At 48.8% G+C, this 13,557-nt stretch overlaps 1 protein-coding gene across 1 annotated transcript in view; it reads right to left on the reverse strand.

Moving 5' to 3' along the window:
* The window catches only part of LOC144147196 (small G protein signaling modulator 2-like), a 96,414-nt gene that overhangs the window by 17,947 nt on the left and 64,910 nt on the right, over positions 1–13,557 (reverse strand). Inside the window, exons 16-19 of the mRNA XM_077679266.1 lie at positions 6,272–6,408; positions 4,058–4,182; positions 893–975; positions 662–771 (exon numbers count right to left, since the gene is read on the reverse strand). Of these exons, the coding sequence (XP_077535392.1) occupies positions 662–771; positions 893–975; positions 4,058–4,182; positions 6,272–6,408 (455 nt within the window). The remainder of the gene's footprint in view (positions 1–661; positions 772–892; positions 976–4,057; positions 4,183–6,271; positions 6,409–13,557) is intronic.

The raw sequence follows: 13,557 nt of genomic DNA on the forward strand, positions 1-13,557 counted from the left end.
ACCTCGAACGCCCTTGATGGCACTGAGGACCACTTTCTGTGGCAAGACATTTCCAACAAGGCGACTTCAGGAGACAGCGGCAGCGAACCTGACGATGACTGAACGGACGTCGGGAGACAGTGCCAGCAAAAACTGACAATGACTGAAGGGTAACTGCAGTGCAAATAAATGTTTTGTGTGCTCTTTACCTTGCATTATATGCGGATGAAAACTTTTTTTTCTGATTTTGCTGCCCCCGAATTGCACCTCGTATTATACTCGGGTCCGTATTATACGCGGGTTTTTACGGTATTATTTCGTAGCCAGGAGCACAATACAGGAGATGCTATTTTGGCAGACAGGACACGTTCAACACACTCACGCTTTCACGCTCTTGCACCTATGAAAAAAAAACTTTTAGAAACTCGCAAGAAATAGCTAGACAAGATTTGTAAAGCAACGCAACAGCAACAACAAAAACATGTAGTGAAACGTATAGTAGACTCCCAAAGGGACCGTAAAAATTTGTATTATCAGAAATTTGTCTTATTAAGCGGAGGGTTTTTGCATTATGGGTGTTAAAAGAGAGCAAAAATCTCGTTCGTCTTAACCATAGTGTTCATCTTAACTGAGTTTGTCTTAACGGGAGTCTCGGGGCAATAGAGAGCGCGCGCATGCTTGCCTGGATGAGGGAACGCATGTTGGCGAAATGGTGGTCCATAGCGCCCCCATGAGGAAAGTTGGCCGCCATGCGCTTCATCAGCTCACAAAAGCAGCTGTACGTCAGCATCTCTGCACACACACAGTCAGTGAGGCAAGGAGGGTGTCACCACATTAGGCACACAGAAATGATTGAGCCATCGTCTCCCCTCCTAGCTATCCTGGGGGAAGAAGGTATCAGCATGGCACTCACCATCATCGAAGATGACCAGCAGTGGAGCCACCAGGTCACACATGCCTTGCACATAGCCCACATCCAGGTGCTCCCACACATACCTGCGACACCATGGGGAGGGCGACATTGATCACCTCACCCTGCCATGCATGCAGACTAGGCTGCTGGGCATTCATGCAAGAAGCATTACTTTGAAGACCAGTACAGTTATATGGGAAATCTTCACACGGACCAGGACCTAAAATGGGCCGACAGGCAGAGCTAAAAAGAGTGGACCTTTTGACAAGGGGAGGGCTAGGCCAAAACAATGCAATATTAGAGGAGAATTCCTCCTCTGGGTACTGCACCCCTATAAGTGTGAAAGCTATTAACGGCACTTTTTTACGTTGAAGGTCTATGGAGAGAAGCTGCTTTGTGGCGAAGCCAGCACAGCAGCAAAAGCTAACTTCAAAGCAAGCAAATCCAACTTTGCAAACACGTGCTCCTATTCGCACATCTAGAACTAGCACATTGCTGTTACAAGTGTCCGTAATACACGCCTCTTGCGGCAAGGCCAACTTCCCAGTGAAAGTTAACTCAAAGCAAAACCAAGTACACCCACAAGCACCTGTATCCTGTCTGTACCTGTGCATTCATAGCCAACCCATCCCATCTGCGTGCACATAACGAACACGGAACTGGCCTTTACTACGGGATAGCGCAAGTGGCCTAGCGTTTTTCACAAGCCTAATTAAAAGAAGACCCAAAAAGGTGTGGAGGAGACACAAAGCACGAAAATATGTAGGGGGCAAAATGTCCCATTGGGGGAAGCACGAGCAAGTGACCAGATAGTGTCACAGTGAAAAAGAATGCGCACAACAAAGCTTCGCAGCTGCGAAGGAGAGGGTAGCGACAGCTGACAGACGAAATGATAGCAGCCACAGTTCATATCAGAACTGTACAGTAAAATGTCGATCGTGGCAGCCACTCAGTGAGATCTTTATATGCCTCTGGCTTAACTCTCTCCTTACGGCGCCATAGGCCATCGGACATGGAGTTCTGATGATTTCAAATATCCCACAAAAGCTAAAAACGGCGCCTGGTGGACAACTAACACCATCTGGCGTATTTATTGACAACTCATTTTTCGATTTTATAATGTTTTGTTGATATTTCGCGTGCAGAGACCGCGCCAAGAGTGAAATTTGAACCCGCGATAGTGGCGAGTTGTGTGAAAACAGCGTCCGCTGTACTTGGGTTATATTTATAAACAAATCGGGCTTCCTATCTGACGACTGCAGCTTTACACGTTGATGTGTAGGGTCTGGATAACGTCCGGTGGGGATATTTTGCCAAATGCACCGCGTCAAATCGCGTTATCACCTTAATGATAACCTGGAACTCGTGTCAGGTTACTGCTATGAAGCGATGCGGGACACTTCTCAAGAGCGCTGGATTTTTTTTTCTGGTTTTTTACCACTGAAGTAAAAAGGATTTTGTGTCAGAACACAAAAAAGTGTGCTTGGATGCATGACCGACTTACACTCGAGTGGCTTCGAGGAGGGGCACAGCCGTCAGTTCCACTAGGTTGACGGGCCCATAAAAATACAAAGCTTGGTGTACAGCGTTGATATATATATTGAATCATAGCCAAAAAATGTAGAAAAAATTTTTATATCTTGGAATTCCTAAAATAATTTTTAGGCTCATTGCAATCGCCTATACAGTCGAATCCCGCTACAACGAAATTGACGGGACGTGCGAAAAAATTCGTTGAAGCGAAAATTCGTTGAGGCGAAATCCGCCCCAACACACCACGGAAAGGCCCGAAAAATAGCCCCGTATGTTTCCGCATCATTGGCAGCAAAAAAACAATGTTTAGAAAAAGGAGTGACGCACAATAACGCCATGTTTATTCGGATAACAAACATACCAATGGTTATCTGTGTTCACTGCACGCAAAGAACGCATTACGGAGGGGGGTGAAGAAATGCAGGCGCAAAACGTATTGCTGCACAACAAGGCTTGCCCACCGAGCTGATTACTTGCAGATAGCTGCTAGGCCGTCGGAAGCCCCCCTTTCGCTTGTGGCAGGAGCAGTGCCGTTATCTTATCCTCTGACAGGGCATGGCAGCTACTGACCTTGGCAGGCAAGACGCGCGCTTGCATTAAACATGACCGCGCGCTCGCGACTAAGATAGGATTACTTGGCTCCAAGACCAAACACGCAAACATGATTTTTGCTCTTGGCTATGAAGAATGGTAGAAGGAAAACGGCAAGGACAGCTGCTCACGAGTCACAACGCATACATGACGGCGCCGCGCCAGCAGCGGAGCACATTCGTGCGATTTCAACAATTTCAGTTGGATACAGATTGGCTGTGGCTCCGGCTTGGCAAACCGGGCCTGTGCCTCATGTAATGACGGCCAGCCACATCGTTATCACCATCAAACAATGGCGTCCGCCTATGACCTTTTTTTGTGTTTCGTTTTGGGTGGCGGTGTGGGCGCCTATTCTAGCCACTGTATTTTCGGTGAAACTAAGCGTCCTGAATGTTTTAAAAGTTACAGATAGCTGGCGCTATGCTTATTTTATTGTAAAATAATTGTTCAAACCCAGCCCAATTCATCGAAAATTTGGTTGAAGCGAAAGCAAGCCAGACAAATGGTTCTTTGTGGCGAGGACTTCGTTGCATTGACTTCTATGGCTAGCTGACGGGGAATTGGAAATATTTCGTTGAAGCGGAAATTTCGTTGAAGTGGACTTCGTTGTAGAGGGATTAGACTGTATACGTTGCGTGTAAACTTTTTTGTGCATTTTTTTTGTTATTATTTGAGTAATAAACTGTAAGTAATTGTGCCTTTCACAAAACTGCTGTTATGTGTTTGTAAGAGAAATCTATAAGCTACAATTCGATGCATAGCAATGCTAAATGTGTCCACTAGCTCAAGAGAAAGAAATAGTTTTGTGGAAGCACTTAAAATCGACTGTTTTTCCACCGTAACGAAAGAGTTAACCTAGGCCAAGTGCTTGTGACACTATTTGGCCACCATAGGAAGCAGTGTTACCCCTCCTGTCTCATTATTTGCTCCGCAGGAGGAGCCCACAAGAACATCCCGCAGGCAACCAGAGCACAGAACACACGCCATGTCTCAAAAGAGAAGGGAAGGGGGGGGGAGGAGTGCAGTGTGACTGTTACTGACGTGCACATGACGTTGCGCAGCTTCTCGAGGTTGGCGGTGGTGAAGTAGGCGTAGTTGCGGTCGCAGCGCTGCACGTCCTTGTCGATGCGGTGCAGGTTCAGCGAGAACAGGTCCAGCAGGTCGCTCTGCGTGCACGGGCAGGCAGTTCGCATGCACACCTGTCACGATGGCGGCTCATGTGACGCAGTTGCACACAACAGCAGAAACTCGCCTCCTCAAAACGACCACTCAAGGAGGGCACAGCCTTTTTTCATGCCCCTGCTCATTTTCCATACTACACGACTACACGAGGTGCACTCTTGGCCAAAAGTTCCCAGGCCACGAGGACCATGCCCAGAGTAGCTGCACTCTAATATGGCAGGGCTCTGACATTACCAGCACTTGCAGATGCTTGGTGGTATGGGAATAAGAAAGGGTGAGAAGGAGTGTCATTCTTCAGTGTGCAAACGTGATAAAGTGGGAACAATGTTCCTTTTCGCTGTCTTGAATTGCCACAACTGGCGAGCGTCTGTGAGTGGCATTGATGTCAGTGCCGCGATAGCGAAGTGCAGCTGCTCCAAGCATGGTCGCTAGCTACACTCTGGGTAGTTAGTTTTGGCTACTTGTCAACGCGTAAATGTGGGCTAGTTGGTTCCAACTGTGAAACATGATTAAGTAGCGCAGTAAGGACGGGACAAAAGTAGAGACCACACAGGAGTAGCGCTAGTCCTGTGTGGTCTCTACTTTTGTCCCGTCCTTACCGCACTACTTAATCATATGTTTCATAGTTTTGGTTAGTTTTGACCAACACTGTACGTCCATAGCCTGGCCTCAAATCTTGAAAATGTGTACCAATTACTCTCCTGGGGCCAAATTCCCTAAAACGACGGCCATCACTTTGAAACAACACGGTGCTGGAATGTCAGTGCATGCATTGTTAGGTTCAGGAGTCACGTGAAGGGGCAATAAAGGGAGTAAAAGGGTGTAAAAAATGTAAGGGTGTGACAGTGTGTTTTACACCCTTTTTACACCCTCCACACGACTCCCAAACCCAAGAATACATGCACTGGCATGCCAGTACAGCACTGTTTCAAAGTGATGGCCATCGCTTCAGAGAATTCGGCCCCTGATGTACTAGTGGCTAAGTCGTTGTGCACTTGCACATGCAGCCATGTATTACATTCCTAATACCAAAAATTCAGGGGAAACAATGCGTGTTATTAAACAGATGTTAAGGCCGACAAACTTTGTCCGCGCTGGGGATAACGCCTTTCGCAGTTTTTCAAGCTTCTGTTCCAGAACAAGGAACGCTTCGTCCATTTATAAAACTAAATGATTAAGCTTGGCATTTTCCTATTCTCGCCTTCTTCTATTACTTTGCGACATATAATGGCGCTTCACTAACTGAGCAGATAGAGCATTGACCAAGCAATGACTCGGGCCATTCCATGCTACCATCTAGGGGAAGATGTAGCAAAGGCCATTCAAGTGGCCAGTGTAAAAGCTCATGAATGGCTTCGACACATAGTCAGTTGCAGCAATCATCCCCAAGATTTTCCATTGACTGCCGTACATATAAGCACTAAGAGAACAGACGATAGTTCACATTCATCTGCCTGAAGTTTTTGACTGGACATTTGGCAAGGCAAAGGGTTAAACCAAACTAAAAATTGAAATGATGCTTACTGAGGCAGCCTGCCTCAGTAAGCATCATTTCAATTTTGACTTTGGTTCGGTAAAGGTGTGTGAATAGCGATTTTTTTGTTTCAAAGTGAACACGAAGCAAAGAAGGATTTTTTTCAAACAATGGCGATTGGAAGCAGATAGTTTCAAATTGAGGAAAATAATTAGCGACTTCCTATCACAAAAATGAAACAGAATTTGGAGGCATGTTTCACCGACTAAGCTCGTCAAAAAATAAAAGGCTTGTGCGAGAAGGTTTACTAAATTTTTGTATGGCATGAAACAAACATACTGAAGATATCCTGCAGTTCTTAGCTTTGTTTATAATACTTTATTTACGACGAAGCGCAGTCATGTGCTTGCTGTCACCAAGTGTGGCGGTGTGTCTGGTGCGCATCATATCAAGACAGTGCGAAAGCTCAAGTGCATGCTACGCCGATAACGCCCCTTCAGTTCATTCATAGGTTCCACTGTTATCACACAGCTCAGCTGCGTTCCCGAGCAGCTATGCTGATAGCCGAGCACCTCCCCCCCAACCTCCAATGAACTGACCGAATAGACTCCTCCGCTTGACGACGCCGGCGATGCGCAACTGGATTCCTCGTCGACAGGCGGCGGCTGCAGCAACTGGTCGGGGCGTGCACCTTCAAGTCGACTGTCATCCTCCTTTTCTTCCTCAGGCAGGCCCTCTGCAAAATTGAGTTGCAAGGCAGCCCTTCGCATCCCTTTCTTACACTGTCCGTCACCTGGAACATCACTCGGGTGAGCTACTAGGGGCATTTAAATGGATGATGCATGCATGTTCTTATCCCCGTCTTACTTCCCAATAATAGCTCTCACCATCAGTGGCCCACGCAAGTTGCTAGCATAGGAAGGACGCACCGAGGTAATGGAAATGTTGACAAGCTCTTTGGTGGTGCGCGATGAATACTAACAGTGCAAAAGAAGTTAGAATGAGGGCAAAAATTACTCCCACCTCCCCTCGCGGGAACCCCTGTGTAGATGCGACGCATAGGGGGTTCCGTTGTTGTTTCTGTTAGGTTGATTCTCCCATCGCGTGAAACGTGCCGTGAACCCCCTGCCGTGGCTATGACGCAATGTGGCGCGGCTATGACGCAACACAATCCAACACAATACACTTTAATCCAATCCAATCCAAATCCAAGCCAATCCAATCGAATCAAATCCAATCCAATGCCCCTCGCGAGAGAGTGTTCGTTATCAGAGAGGAGAGGGGCTGAGCGGCGGAGAGCGCAGCTCGCGCGGCGAGGAGAATGGGAGAGGGGTGTGGACGGACAACGCCAACGCCGTATGGAGGGACAAGGCGAGTGAATGAGATGCCGTCGCATCTAAAAAATTCAGTGCCCTTCTACTCTGTGAAGAAGGATGGCCAGCGAAACTGGGTGTAGCCCAGGGAGTGCACGAAACAAACATGCTTGTTTGTAATTTGCGAGTTCAGCATACTTGCTAGCCAATCAGCTGAATGAAACTTGAAAGGACTCGAGCATTGCTCTAGCGGACAAACACGGCTGTCCATTTCTTTACCCAGTTGTGGGCACCTTACAGTCTGTGCGACACACCAACCCAAACTGCTTGACCCCGGAGTAAGGACGCACCGGGCTGTGAGACATCCATGTTTAAATATCAAACCAGCACAACAGATATGTCATCGGTGAGTGCATGAAGCCCGGCTGTGCTTACCCCTTCTCCCTAGCACCGTGCCCTCACAGCCGGCAACCCGTGATGCACATGAGTTTCAAGGTGGGAAAGACCAGCAGCAAAAATATCACTTCGGAAGCCCTTCAACCTGAACAAGAACAATTGGCTAATGTCGGCGTTCCAAGTAGGCACATTGGTCCTCATTCAGGAAGGATATCAACTACTTGATGAGGTGGAACTTGAGGCGCCAATGGCAGTGGTTGCTTGTTCTGCGGAAATTTCATTGTCCTAGTCACAGAGTCAAGAGGCCGCGCCAACAGTGTACCATCTTGTGTCAGCTGTACTCGTAGAATCGTGAAGTCATACCAACTATATTGTCTTATGCCTGCTGTACTCATTGAGTTGACCAGCTGCACCAAAAATATATCAATCATCTCTGGTCGCCGTACTCGTAGAGTTGAGAGGCTGCGTAACAGCATACGTTTCATATTGACTGTAATCAGGTCTTGCATACTTGCAGAGTCAAGAGGCCCCGCCAGCAACTCATCATCTGGCGTAGGCTGTACTTGCGCCTCATGTTCTCATAGTCCAGAGGCTGTGGCAAAGCAAATTGTCTCACGCTGCACTCACGTCTCACACACCCGCAGAGCAGAGAGGTCATGCCAATAGCAAATTGTCTCGTTATCGGCTGTACTCGTAGTCAAGAGGCCGTGCAAAGACCGAATCATCTCCCATTGGCCGTACTTGCGCCTTGCTTACAAGTAGAATCGACCGGCCATGCCAACAATGAATGGACTCAGGTCGGCTGTACTCTCAGAGTCGAGAGCCTGCCAGAACAGCGTAACATCTTGCATTGGCAGTACTCACGTCTTGTCTACTCGAAGAGTTGACCGGCCACGCCAGCAATGTATCGTCTCACATCAGCCATACACGTGTCTTTCAAATCGTACAGATGACTGGCCACGCCAGCAGCATATCGGCTCGCGTCATCCGTACTCGCATTTTGCGTACAATTAGATTAGAATGGCTGCTAGCGTATCATATCATCTCACGTCCGTGGTGCTTGCGTCTCGCATAATCATATTGACCAGCCATACCACCCACTTATCTCGTGTCAGCCATACCCGTGTCTTGTGTGCTTGCAGAGTTAAGAGGCTGCATCAACAACATATCATGCCGTGGTGGCTTTACTCGTATGGTCAACTGGCCACGCCCACAGCCTGTCGACTGCATTGGCCATAGTAGTATTGTCAACTGGCCGTGACAACAGCCTATCGTCTTGTGTGGGCCGTACACATGGAGTCTAGAGGCTGTGCAAGAAACATAACATTTTGCATCGGCCATACATCTGGAGTCAATTGGCCATGCCTACTCTGAATCATCTCTGTTTGGCCATATTCAAGTTTCACATACTCGTATTCGACTGCCCGCACCAACAGCGCATTGTCTCATACCAGCCATTCTCACAATTTGCGTACTTGTATTACACCTGCCATGCCAATAGCGCATCACCTTCCATTGGCCATCCTTGCATCTCAGGTACTCATAGAAGTGAGAGGCTGGTAAACAGCCTATTGTTTTGCGTGGGCTGAACTCATGTCTTGCAAACTCATAGACAAGAAGGTGCGCAACCAGTGTATCATCTCACACAGCCCGATTCGTAGATACCATGTGTTCCACCAACAGCTAACAGACTCGCATTGGCCGTACATATTTGTGTATTACGTTGTCATAGAGTAGAGAAATTGCCTCGCGTCACCTATGCTTGTAAGATCGGTCGGCAACCCAAACAGTGTATCACCTCGCATTGGCCGTACTCTTAGAGTCGAGAGGCCCCGATAGCAGCACATTGTCTCTCTTCGGACGTACTCACAAAGTCGACTAGCTCTGCCAAGAGCATATAGTCTTGCATCAGCCATACTCGTCTTTTGTCGGACGCACACATACAGTCGAGAAACGGTCTACAGCATATCGTTTCGCATCGGACATACTTCCGTCTTGCATACTCCTAAAATTGACCAGCCGCGTCAACAGCGTATCGTCTAGCGTCAGTTATACCCATTTCTTGTACTCGTAAAGTGCCCTGGCTGCACCAACAGCATATGATCTCGTGTCTGCCATACTCGCATCTTGCTAACTCGTGGAATTGATTGGTCGTGCCAACAGCTTATCATCTCACATTGGCCGTACTCGCATCTCGCCTACTCATAGAGTCAACCGGCCATGCCATCAGCCATACCCACATCTCGCATACTTGTACAGTTGACTGGCTGCAGTGATGTATCACGTCGTATTGGCCATTATCGCGTCTGGTGTACTTGTAGAGTCGACCTGCTGCGCCAACCGCATGACACTTTGTGTTGGCCAGTGTCATGTCTCGCATACAGAAGAGTTGACCAGCTTTGCCAGCAGTGTAGCATCTTCTGTCAGCTGTACTTGCATTTCACTTACTCTTACAGACAACCGGCCACATCTAGCAACTTATCGTCTCGCGTCGGCCGTACTCATGCTCGCAGGGTTGATGGCCACACTGGCTGCTTATCATTTCACATCAGGCATTCCCACATGTTGCATACCCGTATTCGAGAGGCTGCATCAACAGCATATCAACTGGTCTTTGCCCGACTTGTATGGCGTGACCCGGCTACCGGGTCACGCAACCAGCGTCTCGTCATGTGTAGGCCCTATTGGTAAAGTCAAGGGGCCGCACCAACAGCATATCGAGTTCCAGTAGCTGAACTCACATCATGCATACTCGTATTTGTCCGGTCGCACCAACGGTGTAGCATCTTGCGTCAGCCGTACTTGTATAATCGAGAGGCCACACCAAAAGCGTATCGTCTTATGCCGGCTGTACTTATAGAGTTGACCTGCTGTGCCTAAAATTTATCATTTCGCGTCTCCATACTTGTAGAGTTGAGTACGATGACGGTAGTCAACAGCATACCATTTCATGGTGAGTGTAACTGGGTCTCGCGTACTTGTAAAGTAGGCTGTACTTGTATCTCGCATTCTCATATAGCGGAGGGACTGAGGCAAGGGTGAAACGTCTCACATCCGCTGTACTCTCACCTTGCATACACTCACAGAGTCAAGAGGTCGCACCAACAGCAAATTGTATTGCGCCACCTGTATTCATATAGTGGAGAGGCTGCGCCAACAGTGAATCGGCTCGAATTTGAAGTACTTGCACCTGCAATACTTTGAGAGGCTGTGGCAACAGTGAATTGTCTCGCATCAGTCGTACTTGATTCTCACTTACTTGTAGAGCCGAGAGGCCGTGCCAACAGCAAATTGTCTCGAACCAGCTGTACTCGTACAGTCAAGATGCTGTACCAAGAGTGCATCGTCTCAAATTGGCTGTGCTCTTGCGTACTCGTGGACTCGACTGGCCATGCTAACACCATTTTGGCTTGTGGCAGCTGTACTCGTAGAGTCGAGACACCACAGCAGCGCAACGTCTCGCATCGGCTGTACTCGTGTCTCGTGTACTCATACAATCAACCAGCTGCCCCAGCAGCACATTGTTTTATGTAAGCCATACTCGTGCCTCCCGATTCGTAGATGACCGGCTGCGCCAGGAGCACATCAGCTTGTGTCGGCCGTACTTGTGTCTCGTGTAGTAGTAGGCTCGACTGCCTGCTGTGTATTGTCTCGCGTTGGCCCTACTTGCGTCTCACGTACTTGTAGAGTTGACCAATCATGACAACCACTAATATCGCGGTGGCCATTCCCGTGCTTCACGTACTCGTAGAGTTGAGAGGCCACATCAACACAATGTCTGGTGTTGGCAACATTCGTAGAGTCTATTCGCTGCACTGACAGCATATCATCTCACATCAGCTGTACTTGTAGAGTTAAAGGAGCCATGAAGACAAAACACGAGTTTGGTTCATTCAAAAGACGGCCTCGTTTATAATCATACTGACACCTGTTTTAACGTAAACTTTGCTAAAATAAGCTATATAATTAGGAAAAAAGGGAATGACCATGCGACCCACTCGCTCATTTCCCGGAACAGAACCTATGATGTCATACCAGCCTGCTCTGTGATTGGCGGAGGCCGGCAAAAGCAAACACAAATTAGGCTGAGCTTATAAGCTTGCCGAACGAGCTACAGTGGAATCTCGGTGATACGAATTCGGTTGGTACGAATTTCGTTGTGATACGAATTTTCGAAATTCCCCGGCCAAAATGCATTGTGTGCAATGTAAAAAAATTCGGATGATCCATAGGCATTTATCACTCCGGTGCGGGTGATACGAACGCGCGAGCAGACGACTGCGGCGTGGACGGGAGGCGGGAGTGTTGGAGCGGCCGTGCGGCCTTGGTTGTGCGCGAGCACAAAAGCGTTCTCCCCCGTTGACGGTAATCCTCCTCGTGGGGAGGTGCTGTTACGAACGAACCGAACGTTTCGCCCTCTCGACGCCTGTGTTTTCTCTCTCCCTTCTTTTATCTCCCGCTGCAATCTCTTCTCTCTGTACCTTTCGTTTCCGCTGGCTGCAGCTCGGGTGCCTCTAGCTTCCTTTTTTTTTTTTTGTATTATACCTCTTGAATAAACCGCGGCAATCAAGCGTTCCTTCATTTCTGACCGCGAATACCCTCGCCATTTTGCCTTCTCCGCATTCCTCGCTTCCGTCTATGCCCCGCGCTCTACCTATCCTGTTGTCGCCTTGCCGTGTTGCCTTCGCTACTTGCGCGTCGATTATGTTGAAGCGTGCACCGTATGGAGCGTTTTCTGCTCGCAAAAACACGCCGCAGGCGTGCTGACGCCGCCGCGAATACCACCCGCATGCTGCGCGCGGCGGCAACATGGCGGCGTCACCAGCCGCGAAGTAATGCGGGTAGCTCGACCGACCGCTTCTGATCGCTCTTTAAGAAAGAAACAAATGAAGTCGCTTGTACAGTAAAGGAGCTGATAATGTGGGCGAAAACGACACTACAAAGCATCGTCCGCGCGGTTAGGGGAAGCGCCGATCAAATATCCGCCACCGTGGTAAGCCTAACCATCTCCGGCGGGGCCAGCGGGCTGTCCGGAGCGCTTTCAAACTGCCGCCGTGAAAAGCGCGCCTCCCCAATGGAGCAAGTCGGCTGGCTCCTCCCACTGCCGCGCATCATTTTCCGAGCGAGGTAGAATCTGACGCAGGGGCGAAATCGCCGACGCAGAACGCACGCGCAACGCCGACCCGCACGTATGCGGTTCACGCTTGTTCGTGTGCGTGCGTCGCGTCGGCGATAAGCGCGCGTTCCTTTGACGCCCGTGTCGACGATTTCGCCCCTGTGTCAGATTCTACCAATTCTACCTCGCTCGGAAAATGATGCGCGGCAGTGGGAGGAGCCTGCCGACTTGCGCCAATGGGGAGGCGCGCTCTTTAGGGCGGCAGTTTAAAAGCGCGCGCAGCAGCTGGCTGGGCCACCTCCGCGGCGGATATTTGGCGCGGATATTTTATAGTGCAGTTTTCTCCAACACTGTCAGCTCTTTTTTACCGCATGAGCAATTTAGTTTACATCTTGAGCTGCATTTTAACAAAAGGTTAGAAGCGGTCGCTGAAGCTACCTGCACCTCTTCACGGCAAGAGCCGACGCCATGTTGCCGCCGCATGCGCGGCACATTTCCATTTTTTCTCGTTTTCTGATGATACGAATTTTCGGGTGATACGAATATTTTTGCCGCCCCTTGAGATTCGTATGACCGAGATTCCACTGTATTTGTGCTTAAATTTAGGGCACATTCTTTCCAAGGAAATGAGTGGTGGGACAAACAGTAGAACTTACGAAACCACATGTAAACATAGAAATACTGATTTATACTGCTGTTGGTACTGTGCGCACTATGCTTGGTTTAGCTGCACAGCACTGCAGGGCTTTGGGGTTGTCTTAGACGACACTGGCCGATTGACGCAAGCAACGGTGTCTTACGTGACCACATTTGTCGAGCGAGCACTATGTTTCATGAAACGATTATTTTCTCCCAGAACAAAAACAAGCCAGGTTTAAATACGGTAAAAAACAAATCAAAGGCAGAAAACGGCTTGCCACGGTACAGAAAACGGCTTGCCATGGTATGGTGGCACCATCTAGGTTCAGTAACAGAAACAAACGCGCGAATGCCGCCGTAGGGTACCTTAATGCCAGCACCGTAGTAAAGGGTGGAGACACCCTTTGAACGGTCCCATGCC

The sequence above is a fragment of the Haemaphysalis longicornis genome, unplaced genomic scaffold (genome assembly GCF_048455015.1).
Source record: "Haemaphysalis longicornis isolate Haplotype H1 unplaced genomic scaffold, Haemaphysalis longicornis Haplotype H1 scaffold_7, whole genome shotgun sequence".
NCBI classification, from domain to species: domain Eukaryota; kingdom Metazoa; phylum Arthropoda; class Arachnida; order Ixodida; family Ixodidae; genus Haemaphysalis; species Haemaphysalis longicornis.